Source organism: Cheilinus undulatus, linkage group 14 (genome assembly GCF_018320785.1).
Source record: "Cheilinus undulatus linkage group 14, ASM1832078v1, whole genome shotgun sequence".
In the NCBI taxonomy this organism is placed as follows: Eukaryota; Metazoa; Chordata; class Actinopteri; order Labriformes; family Labridae; genus Cheilinus; species Cheilinus undulatus.
The window spans coordinates 21,293,020-21,320,643 of NC_054878.1; the positions used below are offsets into that span (position 1 = coordinate 21,293,020).

At 38.9% G+C, this 27,624-nt stretch overlaps 1 protein-coding gene across 2 annotated transcripts; it reads right to left on the reverse strand.

Moving 5' to 3' along the window:
* Nucleotides 1-11,790: 11,790 nt before the first annotated feature.
* On the reverse strand, nt 11,791-26,692 carry sel1l (SEL1L adaptor subunit of ERAD E3 ubiquitin ligase). 2 transcript variants are annotated; one of them, XM_041805505.1, is made up of 21 exons: nt 26,167-26,692; nt 25,983-26,020; nt 24,438-24,633; nt 23,506-23,673; nt 22,350-22,455; nt 21,599-21,761; nt 21,415-21,468; nt 21,247-21,306; nt 21,076-21,157; nt 20,835-20,989; nt 18,750-18,806; nt 18,569-18,637; nt 18,000-18,077; nt 17,733-17,795; nt 17,399-17,486; nt 17,058-17,206; nt 16,696-16,861; nt 15,260-15,334; nt 14,967-15,139; nt 13,722-13,850; nt 11,791-13,580 (listed from the first exon to the last, which is right to left on the reverse strand). In XM_041805505.1, the coding sequence occupies exons 1-21, from the start codon at nt 26,252-26,254 to the stop codon at nt 13,293-13,295; spliced, it is 2,445 nt and encodes an 814-aa protein (XP_041661439.1). In that variant the 5' UTR covers nt 26,255-26,692; the 3' UTR covers nt 11,791-13,292. The 2 variants fall into 2 exon arrangements, with proteins under 2 accessions (XP_041661439.1, XP_041661440.1); XM_041805506.1 differs by having other exon boundaries at nt 26,550-26,676.
* Nucleotides 26,693-27,624: the final 932 nt, after the last annotated feature.

Consider the following 27,624-nt stretch of genomic DNA (forward strand, 5'->3'; position numbering starts at 1 on the left):
GATGTAGATGCTGCCTACTGTTAAGCACCATTATAAAGGGAGGTAGCTGTGGCTCATAATTTATGTATATCTATGACAGTGGGAGGTCACCATGTTTAAAATATTCATAACTCAGTGAAGTGTAAATTAACTCTAAAGCAGACTGTTGTGTCAAAAACATCAGACATCTTTTTTTAACCAGGATACTTGGTTGAATAAAATATTCAGGTTTTTTATACTGCAGTGGTCTATAGGCGTACTTTGTGTTTCTATAGAGATCACAAGGATCCTGTGAGGCATGCAGTGTTTCTCTCTGAACAGTAATATGTTTTATTAAAAGGATGGCTGCCTGGATACTCAAATGAAACTTTCTTGCAGCAAAGAGTTAACATTTCTCTTGTAATTTTGAGATTATTATCTTGTTTCTTCAGAGAAAGCAGATTTCTATATTCTCATGCCGTATACTTCTGTTCATCTAAAATAGCTTTTACAGTAGCCCAATATAATGGCCTTTATAATACTCATCACTGTTTGCTGTATAGAGAACCGTAGTGTGCTTCACATAATAACTGTAGATCTCAATATAAAGGAATCACAGTGATCCACTGATGGACTCAATTTAACCACCTACTTGAAAATGGATTCACAGTTCATTGAGTTATGAATATTTTAGTAGTGGATCCACTGCTGTCGCTGACTTTCATTCATTTAAAGTCAAAGCTACCCTCTCCAAAATGATGTCTGTGTAGATGCACCCCAGAAGCCCAGGAGCAACATGTATGTGTGCACACCTGTAGTGAGATCTTTTGTCACTTATTTCTTGTATTTTCAACATCAGTATACAGAAGTTGCTGTTCTAGAAGTCATTTTGTGCAAATCTGCAGTTTTCTTTGATTCTGACCACAACTTAGAGACTGTGGCATCAACTGAAAAACATCATTATTTTTCTTGTGTATCTGGGTTTATTTTTCCTGAATTTTGTGCTATCAAAAGATTTATGTTTTTAGGAAATTGTCACATATGATGGGAAGTTAAAGTACATCCCATACTGTTCAGTCAAGTGATACTGAAACCTATTTTACTACTACAGCAACAAAAAATGGCCTCAAATATGGGCTAAATTCTTGCTTTTATTTAATGCAGACAGACTCCAACAAACTGCTTCATTTGCACAAGCACACTGGCAAGGGTTCAGTACTGAGATGTTGCCAATGTGTAAGAGCAATTTCTGCTCTGTCTCTTTTCTCTTGCAGCAGATTTGCCTGAAAATATGCAGTTTTTGAAAAGCTTCCATTTTTTTAAACTATCCATCTCTCAAGTAATGGAGAATGTTGATTTTAACAAGTGTAATCAAAAAGCATCTGCGTGTTGATCATTTTGACTACTATAGTTTATATCAAACAGTGCATCAATGCAGCACTGAGGCGTGAGATCAGATAAGGCCACCAGAGGGGGAAGCACCATGGCCATCTTAAACATAATCAGCCCTTCTGATTGGTGATTGTTTGCCTACAATTGCCTGTGCACAAGCATGTAACTCACCATGTTATTCCACAGGCCCTTGGCAAGCTCCTCATGCCCCTTTATGGTAAAGTGGAAGCAGTCATGGGTGAAGAAGGTCATATCAATCTTTCCGTTCTGCTCAGAAAAAAGCATACACATGTGGAGTTACAGAGGGGACGTGTTGTTAGTAAAACATGCTTCCTTGCTCATTTTCAGCCTCATGTTAACAAAGCCAAAGGCTGCATCTGTCACGCTCAGGATCTTAATGATTCAATTATCACTTTGCGTTGTTTTGCGCTGACTCATCTCCTGTCACGTTGTTACTGTGGCCTTTAAAATGACAACAGATTACCGGTAGGCGGGGAGGGTCAGCATGTTTAAGAAAGGGCTGAAGAATGACAGCAAAGTCGTTCCTGAAGAAACGATCACTGTAGAGCAGCTCTTCAAGTCTTTTCTGCAGACAAATGTAACATATAATCAATGTCAGCGTCTTTATTGTTGGTTGAAAATGTGAGAAAATCATTTGCTGACATGACCATCACAATTTAGGTCAATGCATTATTTGCATTTTCATAAATAGAGTCACTGTGGCATGTTTAATACGGTTTGAAATTTAGTTTACCTCACTGATAATGTGCATTTCAAATAAACTGAGCTATATAAACTGTACCTGGAACTCCAGATTGACCTCAACCAGCTCCAGCAGTTCAGGAGACCTGGGAACTGGCTCGATCAGACACGGGCAGAAAGACCTGCATATAAGTAACAAAGCCAGAGAAGCAGAAGGGAGAGGACATTTTAGGATGTTTTATGATGTAAATTTCAACCAGTCAAAGTTTGAACTAGTTCTAGCAGAAAAATCAGAGCCAAGATGAATAAAATTTACAGTTTCTACTCACAAGTAGCTAGACAGATAATTCAAAAGTAAAATTTGACAAAATCTCTCTGCTGCCTTGCATGTATTTATGAAACAACTGCTGCTGTCTTGATTTAACTCCCTGAGCTCCCACAAAGTCAGAGTTGAAGGTAGACTAACATTACCATTGTTTATGTCACAGAGCAACTCCACACTACTAAAGACATGGTATTATCCATATCTTGTAGGTGAAAAGTTTAACATTCATCTTATCCTCCCAAAATTGATGCCAAGGATCACGCACATTCAGAGTAATCTGAAGAGAATCTGCATCTGTGTTGTGTGGCCCTACTTTCAGATTCCTCAGATTCTAGGTCTCTTTCTGTTAATCAGCTATGTTATTCATTGAAATACAGTTTCTACCAAAGATAATAAAAGATAAATGGAAATTATGAATGGACTTGAGGTTGTATATGTAGTCTGAGCATCTCTAGTAGTCTGAATACTCAAAGCATTTTTTTTCACCGCAGGGAACCCTTACCCATTTACACAGCATTCACACACTAATGCTAATCTGTTTTGAAAAAATCTCATTCATACATATTAGCACCACTGATGCAGCAGTGAGAGCAAGTTAGGGTTGAGTGTTATGTCCAAGGACACATTGGCTTTCCTACTTTCCTATTAAGAAATGACTTACTCAACACCGATTCATAACCACCAATACTGAACTAGCTTTTCTCTGTCTTTCCCTTCGTTTTTATCAAAAAAAATCTGAGTCTTAGCTAAAATGTGGCACATGTCAGGCCTATCCTTTTTTCAGGACATGGTCAAAAACTACTCTGCCACTATAATCTACTCCCTCTCTATCAGTGAGTGCAAGCTAGCTTTGTTGTGCTGACTTATCCATGGTGGAACAAGCTTGTTTTTGACAGCAGAAACTCAACACATCTTACATTTTAGGCAAAATAGACAGGGTTATTACAGCACCCTAAACCATGAATAAAAAAATACTTCTTCAGCTTTTCATGCTTTGGGTCATCTTATCAGAGCTGTGTAATGATGTATAGATTTCTTGACTTGTGTGACCCAACTGGGGTACTAGCTTATGCAGACTAAAGGTTACTGACTTCCTTTCCGGCTAACCACGGCAAAAATTATGGCTTGGAAAGGAATTAAGTGAACAGTAAAAAGGGTAAATGTTAATGTTTGATAGCACTGTCCACTGAGCTGTCTGTGATTTCTGTGAAAACATTAGAGATATTCAGGCACAGTGGTGGACTTATTTAACATCACTATGCCTGTAGATGCTTGACATGGTTTAACCAAAGTGTGTTGAAAAGCACAATAAAGCATGAGATTAATTGTTATTTTAAAAATTAGTGCGCTAATTGTGGACCTTTATTAGTCCTCTTTAATGCAATTAATGTTGACAGCCCTAATGTTTGCCCTATCTGTCTCCACTGGTCATGTCTACTTTAACTCCAAACATTACAGTATTACACTGATATTATATTCCTATTACCTAGAAACAGTTACATAATAGAGTGGCCACACTCTTTCCTGATTGGTTCTATATGCACTCAAGTAGAAGATGTTTGTCTGAAGTCACAAGTAAAAGTGGAAAAAGAACTGGTAAAAATAATTAAGTGTGAATATTTCTGAGGCTGAATGGTTAGAGATATGGAGTAAACAGCTGTCTCCTACATTCTCACACGGCTAGAGGGAACATTACTAGAATAATGTTATTAGGTTAGTCATTACGGCTAAGATTAGGAGCAAATTTTTGTCAGTAGCAAAGCCATGTAGGGACTATTAATCTAATATTTTGGCTTTGCCTGAGATGTGTATAGCTCTGGGTTTTTTTTTTGTTTGTTTGTTTGTTTTTTTGGCTATGATACTATGCCATCTGAGCTTCTCTGCTTTGATATTATAATAGGAAATATTGAGACCTATGAGCTTTCTTTATGAAGTTTACCTGTATCTATTTGTTACACCCCAATTGTTGAATCACTTTAGCACAAGTCACTAAGATTTAAAATCAGAATTATGTAAATTTTATCTTAGGCAAGCTTTGACAACTACTGCTGTCACGCTATCATGCTTTGTGTTTTTCAAGATGTGATCCAAGGTAATCTTCCTCTAACCTGGCATGCCAGATGGATTTGTTTCACACATCTATATGGAAAACCTCTCATAGACAGCAATTGGGAAAGGGCAGACCCTACGAAAAAAAAATACTTGGAAGGTGATTGGATGAACGTTCTGTCTGTCACATCTTTATGGGCCAAACAGAGTGACAGAACACATGGCGTAGCCAATAACAAGCTGCGCCCCTAATGAAGGAGTCAGCTCCATAAAGAACTGCATAACACGAATCATTGCGACTGTAGACATGTCGCTACACGACTTTTGTTGCTTTTGAAAAGAAAACAACTCACTGCTGTTCTTTGTTCTTCTTTTAATGAAGAAATGTTGTCAAGTTCTGATAAAGCTGGTACTTTAGCAGCATCCACGCTAATCTCTTCTGCCATAAGTGCACTGGCCTCTTGTTGCTGCTTGCTTACGTCACAACTCTACCGCACCAGCAAATACTACCCCTCAACGCTGATTGGTCCTGTCACTTTCTAACCGGGCCCAGATGGTTCAGGTGGGAGCTTTGCAAGATGGATTTGCCAGTGAGAAACACGGAAACAGGTGTATCCATCTGCTTTGCAAGCTAAATCTTCCTCAGCTCAAACTGATAACTGCCTGTCAGTGAAGAATCCCCCACAGCAAACTTCCCTGTTATGTAACCACAAACAAAACATACCTTGAGGTATCTTCAGGACTCTGATGTTCCCAGTTACTTTAACATGGCTCACCTTTGGAGCAGACACCCCGGAGTGGGCTTCGTCACCTCCCTCAGAGTCTGCATGGGCAGAATCTGAACCACATTGACAATCATACGAGGAACCTGCATCACAGCATGAAGGAGACACAGATGCTGAAGGAAATTTCAGCTATTCACAGACACATCACCAACAAAAATGTCAGTTTCTCTCACTTTACCTCGTTCATGAGCATCTCCAAGGACACAGTCATATAGTGAATGAAGTTATCCACCGAGAATAGAGTCTATAGAGACAAGCAGACACTGCAGACATGAATAAGGGATTTTTCATCCTGTGAAAAGCTGTTTTTATTGAACTGAAGCCATTTCAGTGGAAAATGACTGGCCTTATCTTTGCAGTAATCACAGATGTCATTCATGCCCATGAGAATAGTCAAAAGCTTCCAGTCCTCTTCAAAGTTCACACCCTAAAGGAGGGGACACAAAAGGGAATCAGAGTGAGAATTTGATTAATGAAAAGCTGATTCAAAACCAACATTTGACTTCATTTGGTTTACAAAACACACTGTAAACTCCACAGAGCATCACTGTACCTCATAACTCCTCAGAGTGTCAATTAAATGTCTCGTCTGGTCAGGGAGGTTGCTAGAAGGACAGAAAAATTTAAGTAAGACTAAATGTCATGATATTATTTGATTTAGTTGAATTAGAAACACTTTATGTCACATTAATGAGTCTTTACAAGGTGTTGTGTCCGGTCACTGCCAGGTTGAAACCAGTCTCCGTGATATGAGCCTGCATCCCGTGAACAGTCTTCCCTGGAGCAGCACCGAGCAGTTTGGGATTGAAAAGCTTGAGGATGTCTAAACGTTAAAGAAATGTGTGAGGATGCTGTGTTTTTTCTATCGTTGATTTATTCTTCAATGAACCGTATGAGAAAGCAATGATGTAAAGTGATAGCTGGGTTATCACCAGTGGTCAAAACATCTTACTTGCCAATGTAATGGCTTCTTGAAACGAGCCGTAGCCTCCGACGCTGCAAAATGAAATTGACACAAAATAATATAAGCACTTATGCTGTGGAGCCTCTGGGAGGTTTCCTGGGCTTATGAAAAGATTTATCATGCACTATAGAAAGTATTACGTGTTCACAAGAAACACTTTGAGGTATCTCCAGCTCATAAAGATGACAAAAGAGCATTAAGCTCATCTTAAGAGAGAAAAGTCCGCCAAATTCACCCCCGAAAAGCAATGTTTAACAGTCTGATGTGATGGGGAAATATCCTTCTTGGCATAAAACATCACTAATCCATAAGAAGACATGCATCCATTCATTTCATTTTCCCATAATAAGCAGTTCTTTCCAGTTGTTTTCTTGGGATCTTGTAGGTCAGGGGTGTAAATGTGCAGAAGGACAGGGGTATACTCTTAAAATATCCCATACATTTTTTTAAGCAGCCTATCAAACAAAGGCTAACCTCCCTGTGTCACAAACAAAGACAAATAACAACTTCCTGCATATTTAATACACCTAAAAATGGGCTTTAAGCAGTTCAGAGGGAGTCAGGAAGTGAGGATCACTATAAATTGTCAGCCAAAAAGAGCAGATTTGACAATCACTAGTGACCCACTGACTATATGCTGAGGCAAATATAGGATTATGAGTGAGCTATTCCATAATTTACTTCAATGTTGGGGCTTATGTTTTACAAAGCAACCTAACAGTGTACTCATTATTATTTGTTGTTGATTTTGCTGTCCTAGAGGGGGGATTTTAAAGTGGGTATACCTGCATATAACCTGCACTACTAAAGTGTGTTTCAAATCGCATATTTCTGTTCTTAATGCTTAATATTTAGAGGGAATACATGTGTCAAGTGCATTCACACTGAGAAGAATTAAAAATGCAGTTTACTTCAGGCACTCTCAGAACCTCCCAAGAATTGAGTGTAAAACATCAAATAATTCCCATCTTTAACAAACACTTTGTTGGTGAAGAAGCAGAGGCTATGCCAAAGATTTCCAAGAATTTGGAAATGGCAGTAGGGAACAGCAGTGACCTAGCTGTGTTTCACACATGTTAGTTATACATACAGTGGATTCAGAAAGTATTCAGACCCCCTGCAACAGACTTTTTTTTGTCTCTGAGCTCTGCAGACAGTTTCTTTGACCTCGTGGCTTGGTTTTTGTTCTAGTACACATTGCCAGCTATGGCCTTCTATAGAGGTGTGTGCCTTTCACAATCATGTCCAATTCATTTATTTTATCACAAGTGGACTCCAGTCAAGTTGTATAAACATTTCAGCAATGATCCAGAGAAATGTGAGGAACCTCAGCTACATTTCAAGTGTTTTTGCAAAGGGTCTGAATAGTTGTGTCAATGTCATACTTTAGGTTTCTGCAAAAAATGTAAAATTATTTTTCCCTTTATAAGAATAAAAGTTATTGGTTTTGACTGTAGCATCAGCCTGCAGCATAACAAAATTTTAAACAATAAATAAATCAAGGGGTCTAAATAATTTCTGAATGCGCTGTATGATGTTAAAATAAAATACAAGTTCAATGAAGTTATGGATTGGTGAAAATAGCTGTCAAATTTCAGTGATAACTGCCTTACATCTGTTTGCAATTCACCGTTTAAGAAGATGTAGAAGAAGAAAAAAGAAGCAGTTTTACTGTTGCCACTGTAGGTAAGAGCATAACTGTAACTCTCTTCTCTCCAGCATCACTCAAAAATCCCTTTTTGATTACAGCTTGTCCAGACTGGTTTTTACAGACGGCCTCACATCACCCCATTTTAGCATCCTTAAAATGGCTCCCTTTAAGTTTTAGAACTAATTTCAAGATTTTACTCATTACTTTTAAAGCACTGAAGAGCCTGGCTCCAAGCTACTTAACAGAACTTTAAACCCCTTATGAGCCCGGCCGCAGCCTTAGATCCTCGGGTGGGGGCCTCCTGTTTGTTCCAAAGTCGAGACTTAAGACTAACGGTGACAGGGCCTTTTCCAGCAGGGCCCCTCAACTTTGGAACGACCTGCCTGAGGAGATAAGGCGAGCATATTCAATCACCTTTAAATCACTTCTTAAGACTCATCTTTATAGATTTGCTTTTATGTGATGTTGTCCTCTGTCTTTTACCATCTCTTCCATCTTTTGGCCAATTTTATCTTTTAATTTTTCGGCCTCTAGTTTTCCTTGGTTTTTCTTAAAGCTAAATACCTTGATTTTGATTCTTATTGCACCTTTACTCTTCTTAATTGACTTTTATTTGCTACTATTATTACCTTACAGTTTCTACCTTTTTATTGTTGTACTCTGATCTGATAATCGCTACTCATCTTAATCTTTTTTTATTTGTTCTTACAGTTTTAACATTTATTCTGTTCCATTGCTTCTAAATGATCTTTAATGTTTTTACATTTCTGGTCCTTAGGTCTCTTTTAATGTAGTCTGGTTCCTGTGCTGCCTGGATTCATCTAGGTTATTCTGGGGTTTTGTTTTAGATTCAAACTTTTATCACGTCTTTCTGGTTTTTATAACGTATTTGCTGTATCATTATGATGTGGTTACAATTCTAGCAAATTTTTTTCATGGGTTCTTCTGTTGTTGGGGTTTTGTCTTTCGTGTTGTGTTCTTCACTTGTGTTGTGTTATGATGCTTTGTCTTGTTTATATTTTGGATTATTGTCAAAGCACTTTATAAACCTCTGTGATTAAAGGTGCTATACAAAAAAAGTTATTATTTTTATTATTAATTGGATTGTGTGATTTACAGACACCGCCCTGTCGTAGTTCTGTGTAGCACTGAAGTAGTCTAACAGAAATATAATTGTGAACTCAGTGAAAGGCTTTTCAGATCGACCAAAAACTATCCTGATTTGATCTGATAAGAAACCATATTTCTAATCTCTGGTTAACAAGATAAATCAATTCGTTATCATGAAAAAAAAAATAGTGTTGTTAATCTTAGATGTTGAGAAAACAACTGAAATTAACATATCATAGGGAAATGAAGTCAGCAAAACCTAAAATCTATTTTGAGCTTACATAGAAAGTGTAAGCATGCCTTAAGGCTAAAAATTGTCAAATCACAGATGCTATGCACATAGTAGATCTTTGCAGCAGGGTTATCATATTAAATAAATCAAGCTCAGATAAAAACATGATTTTTGTCACCTCCATGACACATGACGAAACTCAATAGGGATCCCGAGCACAGTGGTGGCGTTGGCTCCTATGGCTGTCTGGAAAACAAAAGTAAACATCTGAGGAAAATAAAGGATATCCCAGTAGTGTATCCTTTTTTAATGTGGTAATTTTCATGTAAGTTTCTTGTTATTCAATGGTTTCCAATGGTTTACTGGCATTTAAGAAGTCACGCTTCTGCTTTTTAACAGGACTTTTAAGGGTGAATAAAAATCAGAATAGAACGCCTACTGTCAGAGAATCCCCCAAGGCTGCGATGACTTTGATATCTGCTGCCTTCACATACTCAACTAGAGCAAAGGGTGAAAGAGGTAATTAATGATTGCAAAGACTCAACTTGAAACAGATAACCAGATGTTTTGGGTGGATGTCTGTGATGTTGTTTTGGACAAACCTGAGGAGGGGACAGAGGGGGACGGACTCATGTCCGTGCACTGAAACTCAGGATGCCTGAAGCTCACCGGTCGAGTTTTCTCTGGAAACTCCTAAAAAGAAAGCCAGAGCAAGGTTAAACACTGGATTGTCAGCATATATCAGGGGTGTTGAAACTTTTTTTCCATTAGGGGCCACATAAAGAAATACATAAGGATGGTGGGGCCACTTTTATATATCTCACCTCGATATTAATGTTGGCAAAACCAATCTAATGTTGGTCAAGATAATCAGTGATTGGGTATGCTTAAATGCTAGTAGATGGCTGACAGGACAAATGGCCAATTATTTTAAGGATTTGGGGAGGCCAATCAGATTTCAGGGGGCCTTATTCAGCTCTGGCCACCACTGGCCCTGCCCTGGAACAGCATTGGTGTGGCTGTTTGCTGCTGTGATCCATTAGGGTATTATAAATCAAGATATATTTATTATTTTGGTTGCCAATATTTTTATTATTTATAGTGTTGTTTCAATTTAGTCTTGGAAAACAGCTATAAATCCTTGTGAAAATGTTTGTTTACCATATTAGCATGGTAGCACTGCCTTGTGCTGAAACTAAGAAGAATAATACAGTATAGCACAAGCTTCACGCTACTATTGCAGGCCATATTTAATGCAATTTAAAGACACCCCTGGCATATATGTGAAGGTAGTTTGTTAGAGACACAGGCATTTTAAAGATATGTTCAACACTAACAATTTCCTCCCCATTTTTTTTCTGTGTTCATTCTGTTCGGCTATAACTTCTAGAAAGAACTACAGAACCAAAGAGATTAGAAACTCACCAAAAAAAAAAAAAAACATGAAGGACACCTTTTTCAAATAAATCGGCCATAGACAGTCTTGTGTTGACCGTCCTTTTCCACCAGAAGTGAGAGTTTATAATTGATAGATCGCAGTGGTAATTAAGAATTTGACCTTTCCAGAAAATAGTTTAAAGATCCTGTGAGAAACTTCCTGTTTGTGTTGATTTAGAGCAAAGAGGAGCCTCTTATCTCTGCTGAGTTTTCCCTGCTTATGCCTAATTAGTGTTTCTTTTAAGCAGAAAAGACCTAAACTATAAAGCATACTACTCAACTAGTTTGCCATCACTTCAGCTTACACCTACCCTCATGTGGTTTCAGACCAAAAACATCAAGTATACAGAAATAACCAATCATTATCCTGATAGTTATGTCTGCTTTTGTAGCTCATACAGAGGAGTAATTTCAGGCTGTTTCTAGAACTATTTAAAAATTCCTCGCAGGAGCATTAAATGTTTCTACATCCAGTAATAAAAGCAGGTGTAGGCCGTACCTTGTTGAGGGCCTCCTGGCTATAGTGTCGTATCCCCTCCTCATACTCCCACCACCAGTCGTCAGCTTAAAGAAAAGCATTATTTCCACAGTAAAAAGCCACTTATTCAAAGCACTTATTAGTAAAAACACTATTTTTCAGTTGACAATGGCATGTAAAAGGCTTTCCCTCCCTTTTTCAAGCTACATTATCTTCACTTTAATCTCAGTTGTAAATTTCTCTCTACGTTAACAGTAATATGTTCCCAGGTTTTAACCTCATAGCCACTGAAAACAACCTGTGTATATAAAAGCCCAGTTTCAGAGGCTGTAGAAACAATAAATCCAGGCACACAGGCTCACATGTGCTCTGCCCTCCTGCTTGTTCTAGCACTTACCTTTGACAGAGGGGGACGTGAGCATACAAGTTGCCACAGCAATCCAAAGCCACTCCATAGTAGTGCGTATGGGCCAGTCAATGGGTCCCCCCTACAGACCCGCACAATGTGATGCTCAGCTTTACAGCACGGTCGCTTTGTACGTCAGCCAGCCTCTAAAGCTGAGTGACCCCCAGCAGGTCCAATGGGAACCAAAATCTGAACAATAACAAGATATTACATGTTTGGAACAATGTGCAGTGTGTGATTTACAGAAAAAATGTAGAAATAACACAAAGGTAGAGAAGAAAGCACCCAAACAGCCATTAAATATCCTTATATCATTTATTAATTTCTTATAAACTTGTCCTGCGATGGTAAAAATGCAGTCAGCTTGACAATCTTCACCAGTGTTTCATTTGTGGCGCAGGTACTATGTCTTCTCCTCCTACAGATAACATTTTTCCATCCTTTTTGACTTCATGCAGATGTATCGGCAGATGACTTCTCAGTAAGTCTAGCAACAAGCACATATTGTAGAACAGAACAAATGGTCTCCATGTGGCAAAATCAGAAGTTTCTCATCTTGTTTTCATAAATACTGTCTGGCCTAAACAAGCCCTAGTTTTTGTTTTTTTTTTTACATTTAGGTCCATATGAGCTGAAACGTGTAGGCAGAGCTCACAGCTCCAACCCTGACTTTTGGTGAGGGGGTGGAAGTTCTCACAACTGCTGAAGTTGTGTAACGAAAACACACACACACACTCACAAAATAAAAGATTTTGCTTCCTCTTGTGTGGAGACAATCCAGAGTTTGAGATCCTGTTATATTTAAGGCTGCTCTAGTTCTGCCTCAGCTAACACACGGCTTAGAAAAACAGGCTCTGTGGGATGAGACGAACCAAATCCAAGTATAAGAATGACAAAAAGACTGTTAATGGAAAAATCCCACACTGATGTACCCTCCACCTCAAAAAAGTTTTCCACAGGACTTTGATTTTTTATAATTTAAAAAAACCCTTGAACTCTGCTTTCACCAAGTGTCAGCATGGATTTCAAACAGGATCCGTGTCTGACAGATTAGTTCTGACTTCTCATGTGTGTCTTCACAGTCGGAAATCTAAGAAACATCAACGTGATCTTAAAATGTATCTATCCTTCTAGTCCACCTTTTAAAACGCAAACAGCCTTCTTCTTGTACTAGTAACACAATGTCTCAAGAATGACTTAGCACTGTTAACTAACTCCCTGAACTGGGGGTTAGTCAAATTAATCTGAAGTTGACTGAACAGGAGAAGTAATAAACTTGTTCACTCATGAAGTGTCTGAAACAAAAGTGCCTAAAATTAAAGCCTGCAAAATAACGCAAGAAAAACATGCAAGGACATGACTTTCTGTAGCAAATTAACTTTTTCAACATCATATTTCCTTTCTGAAGCTTCTTTCCTCTAAATGCTGCTCTAGATGAGGAGTGAAGCAGCTCAACTGGGTGTGATTTTCTCATAAGAAGAAGGGAACATGAGCTGAACTAACGCACATATCAGATTCCAAACATGTAGACTTTTTTGATAAGTTAAGTCCAAAAAGCCTTAAATGTGGCAGCTGTGGGGTTATTTCCATGTTTGGGGGGAAGAGAGGATTCTGGCAGTGTCCTGAGTCACAGATTAGTGAGTCCGTGTCTGTGTTTCCCTCTCTACACCATGTCCGTGAGCATCCCCCCATTTGTCTTCAGCAGCGGACCAGCAGATCTGTATTAGATATGGATTTATCAGCCTGCACAGTTCAGCAGCATCCCAAGTCTCTTTTCAAAACGTCCCTCTGTCTGATTTGCTCTCACTGCTGCTGCTGTTCCTCCTCGGGGGCCGGGTCCTGGGCTTGTGTTTCTCCCTGACCCTGCGGCTCAGCCGGGGCTTGCGTCTGCTCCTGAGGCGGTCTTGGAGGCGGGGCCGGAGCAGGTTGAGGGGCAGGAGCTGGCGGACGAGGGGGGACTATGATTTGGTGTTGGCGCTGTCTGTAGGCGATGACCGTGCCCAGCAGCAGGGCAATGACGGTCATGAGGTAGAGGTCCCACTCTGGGCCAAGGAGCTGGTCCAGGTCCACCTGAGAAATTAGCTCCTTCAACTGATGGAGCCAAAAACAAATGAGGAGAGACAGAGGAGAAAGAAAAGTCATGATTAATTTTAATTTCCACTAGTAGAGCCAGCAGAGTTTCTACTTTAAAGCCAAACTGTCACGTCTCCAGCTTAGGAGAGAGTTACTCACATTAAGATCCTTCAGGTACTGCAGGGTGTAAATCAAACCCAGTTTACACAGAGCCAGGAACACTGGGACCTGGGCATCAGGACTGGCTTCAGCAGCCATGTCATAGAAACGCTTGGCTAGATGAATGTCCTGCAGAATGAAATTAAACAATCCAGTATCACAAATCAGTTTTTAAAGGATTGCAATAGAAAGACTGCAGGAGTTTTAAATCATGTTAAAAACAGTTTCATCATCAAAGAAATGAGGAGATCTTTCCAGAATTTCTCTAAACTCAAAAACTTATCCACCACAGAATGCTAAATCTGATGCATAAATCTCTGCAGGATATAAGATTATCACAAGTGAGCTAGAGCGAGAGATGTGTTTTTCCAACTTTAATAGAAAGAGGGCAACATAGGAAAGTTTCCGGGAGTCGCAGAATGTTCTGTGCCATAATAACTAGAAAAAAAGTCCTAAAATTAAAGCCAAGTGTCAAAAGATTTCAATAACTAGAACTTATACCTGGTCGTTAAGTGCCTCCATGAGGTCTACACCTGCCTCACAGTGAAAGTTCAGTGGAGCTAGGTGTTTATTGTGGTAATGTGACTGGGAGGAAACTAAGCAAGGGATGGACATAAATAGTAAATAGACTTGAGCTTGTATAACGCTGTTTTAGTTGTCTGACTACTCATAAGACTTTACGACCTTTGACCTCCAAAATCTAATCTCTACATCCTTGAGTAAGAGTGGAAATTTGTGCAAAGTCTGGAGAAAATCAAGCAAACAGCATTAGTTCAGGGAGGCTACAAAGTCAAGCACTGCTATACTTTTGCCCTTAAGCACACTACTGGCTAATCGCACTTGTGCTGCCATATTTAAACTGCTCCAGCCTGGCGAAGCATTGCTTTATGCAACACTCCTCCACCCCAGCTCCTCCTTTATTCTGATAGAAGTCATTCTATTGCTTTGATGCCTGCTCTGATCTGGGTTTCTAAATACTACACTAAACTATGTATACTATACCAAACGTATGTATCTGTATGCATTTATAAACACTAGTTTCAGTACCATTAAGTTATTTTCTTTAATATAGCAATTTTTGTTTGTATCTAAACATTTTTCATGCCACTGAAACACTTGATAACTAAGGTACCAGTGCAGATCACTGTCCTTTTTTGGTCAGGGCATAGCTGGGCGATAATCAGCCTAAAACTCCTGCAGTCTAAGATCATCCTTATTTATATTTATCAGTAAAATTCTGCTCACCTGTTTGATACCCAGGCCCTTCTCATGCATGTAGCCCAGGTTAAACATGGCCTGAGCACTGTGCTGCTGCTCTGATGCTAATCTGTAGTGGATGACTGCTGTCTCATAGTCCACGTCCGTACCGTAGCCATAAAAGTGGTAATCTCCCAGTTTTATCCTCGCCACAGTGTAACCTGGGAGGAGTTGAGTTGAATGAAATCTAAATCAGCTTTATATGGAATCAATATTTGAATGGTTATTATGGAGAACAAGTTCTGAATATAGATCTAGATCAGGAGTTAAAATAGACTGACCTTGTGCTGCAGCTCTTGTCCAGTGGAGCAGAGCACGTGGATATGTCTCATTCTCACTGAAGATCTTTGCTCCTTCTGTTTATCGTCCACACAAAGACAGAAAAAGACAAGCGAAAACAAAAAGAGGTATCATCACTCATTAAATAAACTGCATTAAAGGTTGTTGGTAAGCACATGATCCAGGACGCTTGATGGGGACAGGAAGTGATGGACAGCCATTAGGAGTGAATGGGAACGGAGGAAAATTAGTACTTTACAGCTCTAAATGGACCTTAATGCGGAAATTATCATCAGAGAATTTCTACATATATTGAGTATGATCCCTGCACTTTACAAACCAAAGTGGTTTTTACCACAGTTCAATTGATTTACCTGGGTTGAAAGAGACCTACATCACAAATTACTCAGTTCTGCAGACCTTCATTAGTGGCATCACTAATGATCTAGTGATGTGTACTCAAATGAAGGGAAACAAAGAGTTTTGAGGAGTCTTGTACTGAGCTAAGAGGCTAGCTGAGCCCCTTTAACATACAAAAAAATCCTCACTTTGTCCTAAGCATGCTTTAAAAGGAAACAGTGATGTAGTATCATTGGAATAAACCCTGTGGGGTGAGTGACTGAGTGATTAGGTGCCATTCATGAATGAGTCTAGATTACGGTACAGCTCTTTTATGTGAGGCATAGTAGCTAACTACTGTTTGAGTGCCAGTTTCCATTCCTACATCCATTGTCGCTATTCGATCAACATTAAAAAGGCCAAACTGGTACCTCACAGAGAACTATTTAGGAGCCTAAATAACCAGCGCTACTGAACTGAGCCAAAAGATCTGCATCTCTTAATTGAGACAGATTTCCCATCACAATGAGCAAGGCTGGAAGGACATCAGCTAAGGACAAAATCTGACTTCAATGAGCTAAACCATGATAAAACTACTGAACCAAACCAGAACATACACGAGCGTTGTGTGACACTGCTTGTCCAGGCTTTTTCGCATGAATATTTCAATACTCCCAAGACACAAAAGTAGCTTAAAAATTAAGAATACTCACTTGGCATAGCTCAGAACAGCTCAAACATGGCCTTTTTGTTAGTGTTTGTCTATGCAGAAATCCCTTTCCATCAGGAGTTCGCTGCTGCATGATGTAATTTAATAAATAAATACTGTTTATCTTTTGTTTACTAAATAACCAAACAAATCATAACCAAACTAAGCTGAAGGCCAGTTGAAGCCATAACATTAAATTAAGGAAGATACTGTATGTGTATATATTTTTTTAGGGAAATCTTCAGTGTTGAATCATCAGCTGGTCACATGATGGGATGAAGACAGACAAGCAAACTGCTCCTCTCAAATGCTCATAGAATAAACTCTGTTAAATGATTTTTCAACTGTAGTTTGCACTCAACCATGACAGTGATGTGACTTTTGTCTTACTCTGGTCCAGAATGAAGGCCACATTGCTCTGGGCCACCTCGTAGCCCTGCTCAGCCAGCAGCAGATACTGGACCAGCGCAGCATCTGTGTCGCCCTCCTTAAAGCTGCCGTAGGCCGTCATGAGACGCTCTGACCATCGACCCCGCTCACACACATTCTTGAAAAGCTGCAGGAAGACAGATTTAATCACTTTACATCTCATAACAGAACAAAGAGGGTTATTCCTTATTCAAATTTAACTTGAATAAGGAGCTATGTAACATGAAAAAACATGAGCTTTGACAAAGCAGTGATCACTGATTAACAACAGGCAGACTTTGACAAAATACAGAGGAAGAGGCAGCAGCCTCAAGGTGTCTCACCTCCACAGCGGTGTGACAGGAGCGCATCACTCCTGTACCCGTGGCATGCATCTGAGCAAGGTTGTAGAAAGCCAGGATGTGGCTCGCCTGTGAGGCTAGGTTGAAGAATTTAAGGGCCTGCTTGTAATCACGCTTCACACCAATGCCGTCTGAGGAAAGACAGAAGGAAGGAGAGTAAACAAGACAATCAAGTGGAGGAGAAATTACAAGAATGCAAAATAAATACAGAGGCTGAGGGCCAGTGAAGAGAGCTTTTTAAAATATTCAGATTCAATGATAAGTTCTGAGAACAAAGCTATGACTGGAGGCGTTCAAAAAGCAGTTAGACACACAGTACTCACTGTAATACATGGTTCCCAGCTGGAGCTGTCCGTCCACCCAGCCTTGCTCTGCTGCTTTCTGGAAATATTTCAGTGCCAGCTCGTAGTTCTGAGACACAAAAACCCACACACATTTCAAAAGCCTGCTGGCATTTAGGCATAGTAGTCCTTCTGAGGTTTTCACTTCATAGCCCATTTTGTGAGGTTTAAATTTTACTTTCTTTTAATTATATGCCAGAAAAAGCCAGATTTGTAACACAGAGCAAGCTGCAAATTAACCCTAGTCTCATATGTGTGTATTGTAAAGTTAGCAGTGATTTATAGAGGGATTGTGTAACGTGTCAGGGTTTCTTACCACTGGGACACCTCTTCCATAAAGGTAGGCCATGCCCAGGCCACTCTGTCCCACTGGATTACCCTGGATTAAAAAAAAAAAAAAAAAAAAAAGTAAATGTAGCTGACAGTCAACACAGATCACGCAATCAAAAATACTGCTCCTCTCCAGAGGTAGCAAGGAGATCTACTCTGTCTGAAAGAATAACAGTGACTACTGAAACAAAACTCAAGGGTGAAAAAGGTCCAACATTTTGAGATAAAACCGTTAATTCAGTTTCATTCCTACCAAGTCTGAAGCCTTTTTAAAGTACTGCAGGGCTGTCTCGTTGTTCTGAGGAAGATACTCGCTGCCTTCTGAGTACATCTGAAGGACAAAAGGAGGCAAAGCTTTCAGAGATAGAGAACTTGATGCATCGTCTCAGAAAATGCATTTCCTGCCTTATCTCACAGAGTAATGTCAGATTAGCTTCCTTTTCTCAATTTGGACTCAATTTAAAGACTCGTTTTTGGGCCACAGTAGTCTTCATGAATGAGTCATGACATAACTGTTGGTCCATTTGCAACTCAGTTTGGATTCAATTTGGACTTCTTGTACCTCTCACCCTCCCACATATCAAAAATATTTACAAATTCAAGAGGAATTGCTGGGTAGAATGGCACATTTAAATATGTTGAAGCATTGGTTGAATATGTATGAGCAATGTCTGGCAAGCTTTTCAGTTAAAAAAAGGAGGAGAGATGGTGATTAAAGTGTATTTTGTACTGGAATTCTCAAAATGATAGATATTTATTTTGCACCGCAGCTCCCCAGAGAAAACAGAGAGAAAAAAAAAACATGAAATACATTTCACTCACCTTGCCAAGGAAAGCCATAGCATGTGTATTCCCAGCATTTGCAGCCTGGGTGAAGTAGTCATACGCCTTCTGTTGGAGTAGAAGCATTAGAAATATATTCAATGGCGCAGTCTATTATTGCATTACAAGAACACAATGTGTTAATGGCACTATGCAATGCTTAATTCTTTCATAATGTGACCTGGTGGTTCTGTTCAACTCCACGTCCTCCATGCAGGTGCAGCTGACCTAACCCCACCTACCAGGAGAAAAAAATTACGGTATTTAATGTCTTTGACATCATAAATACAAACTAATAAACACTTGTTAAAGCATCCTGAGGATGTATTGATATCCAATCACTTAGGCTGCATAGGGAGATGGTCTGAGATGTATTAGTCCATACTGGTTTGGTACTTTGTACAGAAGTCCTGAGCCAGCTTACAGACAGCTGACTGAACATTTCTTTGCTCTCTTTCATGAAAATCCTATTTTTAAAAATCCTTCTCATATCCTTTCAAGCATGTAAATACAGTCTGTGTGTATTACAGAGAACAAAACCAAACATATATGGTGTCTACAACTATTCAGTAAGGGGAGCACATTCTTATTTAAACATGAGAGGATCCTGTACTGATGAGAGGTTACTACACAGATTATAGATTAAATCAAAAAGCAGTTTATCTGAGTTTAAGCTAAAACAGCTGAATGAAGATACAGAGGATTTACAGTGTAGACAAGTAGATATAACACGTATCTGTCTGTGTTTGTAATGTCCCCATTATTCTGCAGCTAGTCGACTTTAACACTTGATCAACTGTTCCAAAGGCTGAAGATAAAACCTGTGAGCAGTTCAGCTTAGTTTATGATAATGCAGTGTGGTAAGGACACACAACAATGATCAACATTGTTTTTTTTTTTCACTATTTAATGCTGCTCTCATAGTTCAACACTAACCAAAAAAAAACTGTGAACAGCGAGCGTCATGTTCAAAGTTTCTATTTCCAGTCAACACTTAAGTCAGTAATCATATCTAATAGGGGTGTAACGATCCATACATCCACTGGTTATCTGATTAATTATCCAGTCAGATCAATAGAAAGTCAAAACATTGATATACACAGTCACCTTTAAGCTAAGCTTTTATTTTAAAACTCCTCCTGTAGTTTCTGCCTAACTGTTGTAAGCAGTTTGGAGCTGAGAAGAAGAGGATTTATTTCTTGTCTGTGTGGACAGCTTTCAGACAGAGACTACTCTGCATTTTCATCTGTTTACCATATGAGATTGTTTACAAATACAAAAAGGAACTCCCCTGGTTATGGCTGAAGTAGTACGAGGATGTCTGATAAAGGCAAGAAGCAGAGAAGGAAAAGTCTGCTGATTGATGGCCCCTTTGATTGAAGTCCGACAGATCACGGTAGATTTATAACAAACATAAAAACTGTCTGAACTTGACGTGATTTAAGCAGGACAGCTTCTCTCTTTTAACCACGCATTTTATCTTCTCACAACAAGGGATATCATCTTTTCAAAGATCCTTAACATTTTTCCTAACTTCTCCATTTTTCATATCAAAATCTAGTAAATCAAAATTCATTACTGTAAGATTGTGTGCTACTGATTAAATACTCATTAGAATCTCAATGTATTACAAAACTACAAATGAACTATATGCCACATTGATAGGCTCCCATGTAAAGTATGAAGGGCTAAAATAGAAGAGAATTAACTATGCAAGTCCATGTGTGTAATATGGTTCAAAAAAATTTCTAAAATAGCAAAATAAGGCCAAAAGACTTGACTATAATAATGAAGTACTTGTTTGAGACTGATAAGAGTACATGAAATGAAATAAAAAACGTTTTTTAAATGTTTGCTCTTATAAAGACGCAAAAACATCTGCAACATTAGAAAAATGGTAGCCTTCAGTAGAGAAACATAGGTTTTTGATATTTTCGTTACTTCTTAAATTAAATTCAGCTGAAATTAAAAATTTTGTAACTGTGTGAAATTTTTCCAAAAAAACTGCCTCATATTGATTGTTGGCCCCTATATCGATTTAAATTGATATTTTGTTTTGGCAGGCTTTGTGATATTGGAAAATATTGTATTGCTGCCTAAATTACTGACATTGCATCCTATTGTGTTGAAACAGGGGATTCTTACACGTAATATTAATGTCAATAAAAAGTTTACATCAGTATATGTATCGTAGCAGAAATGGGATGTATCAGAGTTAAAATCTTGAGCCATTGACAGTGAGTGTTTGATAACAGTATGTTTTTACCTGAGCCTGAACATCTCCTTTCTCAGCTAGAAACTGATAATACTGAATCAGGTCTTCCTCCAGCATCCCGCTGGTTGATCCTGGGTTCTCCACCTCGTCCAGCAGCCTGATCCTCTGCACTGCTGAGCCCCCCGTCAGAGACACATCACTGGCCACTGCAGGGTAGAGTCCAAAAAAAGTTAATTCCCAAAAAGGATTTGAAGCACCACACCTTCATATCAGAAATGCAGTTAACACTTACCTTGATTTGCCACCAGCCTGTAGTGTGTTAGCGCTGATTCACAGCTCTGGGGGACTCCCACTCCTCCCCAGTATCTGTACCCCTAATGATCAATAAGAGGAAATATCAGTGTGTATACTTTGAAATAAAATAAATGTTTAAGCTGCACTTTTGACAGACAAATCAGCTCACCAGGATCATGTGAGCTATCAAGTTTCCACCCAGGGCACCAAAGGTGTAGTAAACCAAGGCCTGAAAAACAGAAGAGTAGATTATATGTGAGGATTTGCTCAGAAAGACACAATCCATTACCATTGCTTCTATAGAAATGCTGTCATATCAGGCAGAACTATAAATTACCTTGGCCTGACTCGAGTTGACGCCAAGTCCAGCTGCATACAGAAAGCCAAGAGCCTTTGAAAAGTAAACACAAGTTACACAACTGATTCTCTGCACAATATTCAGTTTATTTGATAAGATCTTTGATAAGCAGAGGTTTCAGCACCTCCATATGCAGCATAAATATTCTGAGTGCTATTTTTACCGTCTGAGCTTTAGGCGAGCCCTCCACAGCGAGCTTCTCGAACATTTCTTTTGCTTTGGTGATGTTCTGATTCATATAGTCTCCAAACAGCATGGCATACGCCACCTTCTCCATGGCTTTCTGATGACCTTTGTCTGCTACTCTCTGCAGCTTTTCGTATAATCTGAGAGAGTGATTGAACAAACAGAGGGGATGTCAGATTGACATGCATTAAAAAGAATGATGTGTACAGACCAAACAGTACTGCGACAATTAAAGCAAATAAGGTTGCGGTCAGCAAAGTCACATGGAAATTAAGCACAGAACTAAAGCAGGTAAGATGATTTTGTAGGTACTAAGAAGCTTTAAGCTATATGAGAAATGACTCTTTATGCATGGAAGATTCCCCTTTTTTTGCAAGTTTTATGTTTTAAACTGATGAAGACATGATTTTCAGCTGAGCCTAATTTCCAATTTTAGTCTGTCTTAAAAATATGGAAATGTTTTTCTCCATCTTGCCACATTTTCAGAGTCTAACCTAATAATCATGTTAGGAGCTGTGGAGTTTATCTTTCTAATATATGAAAGCTGAAACCAATAAAGATGAAATGTTCTTTTCAAGGGACAGAATAACACAGCTTTAGTCATAACATTGTTTGTTACATATCCAAAAGCTTTGTGCAACAATGGCGATAGTTCAATATTGATATGCAGATTGAGTTAAAAAAAAAAATCTGTACAATAAACCATAAGACAGAAGACAGAAACTCACTCTCTCTTCTGGGTCTTTCTTGTCGTGGTATTCAGAACCCTCAGGATGGACTGATACTGTTCCTCTGTCTCCTCTGCCTGTAGTCTCTGCTGTGCCTGCTCCTCCGCTGAAAAAGAGGAGAAGCCAATAAGATCATGCAGATGCAAATATTTAAAAACATGCTTTATTCCATACTGTGTTGTTCAAAGGTGTTTTTTAAATGTGTTCTTGTGAGTTCACCTGCTACCTTGGCCAGGTCTTGCAAAAGAGATGGATGTTAAATCTCAATGGGACTTTTCTGGTTGAGTAAAGGTAAAACTAATAAATAAATAAAACAAAAAAGGCTCATAAAGCTCTGAAGCAGTGGAGCGAGCCAAGTGAGAATGCAAATGAAACCATGATGTGCCCTTGGGCTGGTTTTCTTTTTCAGTTTCAGTGGCTCTGAAGCTTTCTAAAGGATAAAGGGCTGAGTGCTCTGTCGCCCAGACTCCACTGTTTTCCCTGACTATAGTCTGTTAGAAGATCATTTTAATCAGAGGTAGGAAACAGCAGCCAATTATGAACATCCTTTTAGTCACTGTTTTGATTGAGACCCCCCTGCTGGGAAAATTTGCAAATTGAGTATTTAAGTAAAACTTCAAATTTGACTTTCTAGGTTGCTGTACTGTACTTATGATACATCCACTATCTTAAAATATGCTCTGCACCAATATAACAATCCAAGGTTGTCAAATTTGTTATACCTTGCAATTTTGATACATTTCAATACAATATTATTCATGAAATAGCATCTCTTATTTCAATAACTTGACTTGAAACAAACTGAACCAAAAAAAAAAAAAAAAAAACTACAGGCATATTTTAAGCTTACAGCTGTTGGGAGCAGATGACAGAGGATTGTCTATACTGCAAAACATGTTGGTAATGTAGAAGTGGGAGTAAAACAGACAAAATGAAGAAAAAAAACAAATATTAAAGTTCATTATCAATAATAGTAGATTTGTATAGCTGTTATATTGAATTAACGTTCTAGATAAATCTGCAGAAATCCAATACTGTGCATCCCTAATGAATATTTACATATATATTTTTTTTCTAGAATATTAGAGAGTTTAAAAATAACCCTAACCTTGATATCTGGAAAACTACCAATTGATTTAACAAGCTGAAAACTTACTTTCACAGAATCCCCACTTCTTCTCCTGGTCATAGTCATAAGTCGTAGCACACCACAGCCGTCCATCCCCGCGTCCATCAGTGGTACAGTCTGAATACTCCTGCCCCTGGAAGAGGAAAGGGAAGATGCAGGGCTCACCATGTGCTGTGCCTCCGTTCACCACCGGAACTGTATGTAGGAAAAAACAAAAAGTTTTTTTAATGATATTCAGGAATGAAAAAAAATTGACAACAAAAAAAAACAATTTCTCCTTTCTTTTTGATCTTGTCTGGCCTGTGACAGTTACAGATTTATATCTCAAATGTAGCATTCAGTGTCTGTTTTAACAGTGTCAGCAAATCTCCATTTACATTTAACCTTGGTATTACACTGGTTCACGAGCAGGAACGCAACAAAATGTATAAATACAGTCCCCAAGTAAAATGATGTAACTGACTGCAAGAGGAGTCACAGGTGCAAAGCACCGTTAATTTCTCTGGGGGTTTAACCGTTTATCCAATCTGGCACTACCCTGAAACCACACGTGTCTGCTCTGAGTCAGCTCAACTGTCAAGACACAGAAAAGCCTCCAAATTACAAAAAGGACTTGCCTAAGATAGTGAATAAGATGTAAAAGCAAAAACATGACTTGAGGCTTGCTTTGCTCAGTGTCAGAGAGTATGCTTACACACGATCCCTTTCTCACACAGCCGTGTGAAGACACAAACATCAGCTAAGGAAATGAAAGAAAGCCAGGAAAAAAACAGCTTGTGCGGTAATTCAAAACTCACTGGCATTCAAGTCGTAAATAAGACATGGTTAAGGATATCAAGTACAAGATAAGACTTGGTACAAACTTTAAAGTAATTTACAAAATACATTTCGGATTTTTTAAAACTGAACTATATGAAGTTTTCACAGCTCAGTGTCTATGATTAAATTCAAGTCCTTACCCTCTTTAGGTTTCTCCTGAACTGGAGGAGGCTGCTCGGGCAGATCCTCCTTCTCCTCTCCCTCCAGCCCGACCTCAGGTGATGGTTTCTCTTCTTCTGGCTGGGAGACATCATGACCAGCGGACACTGAAGCCCCAGCTGCAATTTCTGATGTCAAACGAACATCCTCCTCATCAGAGTCAGGGTCATGATAAGACTAGAGAGAGGAACAATAAGTATTTAGAAAGGAAGTCAGGGTCATGATAAGACTAGAGAGAGGAACAATAAGTATTTAGAAAGGAACAGGTGGATTGGTAGATGTACAACACAGCAAAATCCTTACAGCATAGCTGCATAAGGAAAAAAAATATCTATGGCTTTTCCCTAGATAGTTTTGTAATAGATATTTTGTTACTGTAACAGATAACTATCCCCAGAAAATAGGCATAAACTAGTCTCTGTTTGCTGTGGTGTCAACATTTCATGCCAACAAGAAGAACACTTAAACCAGCCTTTCCCTTCTGAAACTGTCAGGGGTGCCTTCAAATTGCTGTTAACTCGACTAAGACATTAGCATATCATCAGCTATCCCAGGGTTATAATCAAATTTTTTTCTTTTGTCATTTCCTGAAATCACATTAGTGTCGAGGTCATAAAGCACATAAAATGTTGTTGTCATAAAATGCTGGGGGGGGGGGGTGTTCAGTTCTGCAGGTGTTCGTGGCATGAGAAATGTGTCAAAGTGTTTTTTGTGGTCTACACTAGGGGTTCCAAAATATTTCATCCCACAAACCCCTTAAATAACGGTATCAGAGACCAGCTCTCAGTATCTCGACACAAACCATTCTCTGAAAAGGTAGCTAACTAGGTTAGCTAGTTAGTTATACTGCTTCACAAACCCCTTGGCAGTCATAGTAGAGCAAAATGTTGATTAAAAAAAAAACTGACTGGGGTGACTTGATTTTTTTCTTTATTTTTGAAGGGTTTCTTGACAGGAAAGGGTTGAAAAATGTTGCTTCAACCATGAGAAATTTAGAAGTAAAATGTTTCAGATCTAACTTTAAAAGACAGCAGATGTCAGACAAATCCCCAGGCAATAATACAAGCAGGTTTTTGTGAGTCAAACTTGTAATTTAGGTAGGGTTATCATTACACCAGAGATTAAAGCAGTAAGATAATATTAATAAAACAAACACACTAATGATATGGATAGCTGAAGTCCTAAACACCCAATATTGGGGAATGTGTTGCTTCTCATAAAGAAAAATTGCGAGTATACTACGATGCCTAAATTGCACAAATACATGTATTTTCTCGATTTTTACACTGTTTTTAAGTTGACTTTCTTTTAATAATGAAGCCACCCCTCTCCTACACTGCTGTATTGTGTCTTGTATATGTTGTATATTCGAAAAAATGGCATTTCTTTAAACCATGGACGAGTAAAATTACAGTAATGGTCTCCTTTGAAACAGGTGGTGTCGTACAGTATCTGAGTATCTAAAATTCAACCATGGGGTTTGATATACTAACTTAAGAACATCATGGGAAATATCAAATAGTTACCTTTAGCTCCGGGCCATCGTCTACGTGTTGCTCTTCATCTGTAAGTATAAACACATCATAAGTAAAGACAGAGTTTATCTGAGACGATCAAACCTGTTTGTTTCATGCAAACAGCTGCTAGCAGCAATTCAGACACGAACAGCCCTCTCTTCTTGAAGTTAAAAAGCAGGCCCAACCTACTTACCAGCTGTTACTCCTTTGACAGCGACTAGCAGCAGGATGGTCAACAAATAAAACGATCTTGCCGTCTTTAAACACCTCTTATAGCCCATTGTTGACAAGCTAACAGTCTGCTAGCTATAGCTGCTGCTATTTCTATCAGCAAACATCCAGTTACAGTTCAGTCACTTTGTCATACGCAGCATAAATAAACTCACACGCACGCCGAGCGAAATGAAACCACACGATCTCAAAACAACCTGGTTAATTTTAGTTACTCTAGCTGTCATACAAGCTAACAAATTTCACTTCAAGGCTACGGTAGCAAAGTACTAACTGTCTGAATTGACGTTTAGCTGCTAGCTCACACAGCCACGCAAAACACCTCCCAAACCGGTCAATACTTTCAAGAGACACAGCTCCTCGACATGCAGATTCTTTCCCGGTGATTCTCGATACAGCAAAATACCCGAAAAATGCTAAATGTTTTGCCTTAGATTTTTTATCAGCCCAGATATCCCTTAGCTGCCCATGTTAAGCCTCTACTACTGATAGACACTTCCTATTCTTGCATTACACCAATCACAACGCGCCTTGTTTGACAGTAGCCAATGAGCGGCGGCCAAAGACATGTCAGCCAATCAGGTGCGTACACAATTATTTTTCTCGTTGATGGGTTTGTCCACGACACCAAAACACTGTAGGTGATGATTATGAAGGTTTAAAAGGCTGTTCTGAGCACATATTCAGTAGTTGCATACTCATGACGCACGTAAAATTTCAGAAGTAAGAAAGCCAGAGTTGTAATATCTTACAGTGAGCCGTTAATATGATAATTATGATAAAACCCAAAATTTATTACTTATTTTATATACCTATAAGCTACCTGCAACTCCGGCGGTTGGGTTACAGTCTTGTCTTAACTGAAGTCTCCGAAAAAGAACTGAATTTGACGATGATAAAATTTAATCAGTTAAAAGAAAATACACTAGTATGCGATCTACAGTCCCCATTCCAAAAAAGTTGGGGCGCTGCGTAAAATGTAAACAAAATAATACCGAATGCAATATTTTGCAAATCTCATAAACCCATATTCTATTCACAATCTCAGTTTTAATTTGATTGCAGCAACTCAGTAGGAGTAGGGTAACTAAAGGCTGGAAAAGTGAGTGGTGCAAACAAAACAAACAAACAAACAAAACAGCTGGAGGAGCATGCTGCATCTAATGTAACCTGACAGCAGGTCAGTGTAACATGAGTGGGTATAAAAGGAGCAGTGTACAGAGGCAGTCTCTCTGAAGTAAAGATGAGCAGAGGTTTACCAGTCTGTAATAAACTCTATCTTAAACTTGGGAAACAATTTCTCCCCAAGATCCTTTAACGTAACGTTGTGAAGACTTTGAATATCCACCATCTACAGTACATAATATCGTCAAAAGATTCAGAGAATCTGGAGAAATCTCTGTGTGCAAGGGACATGGCT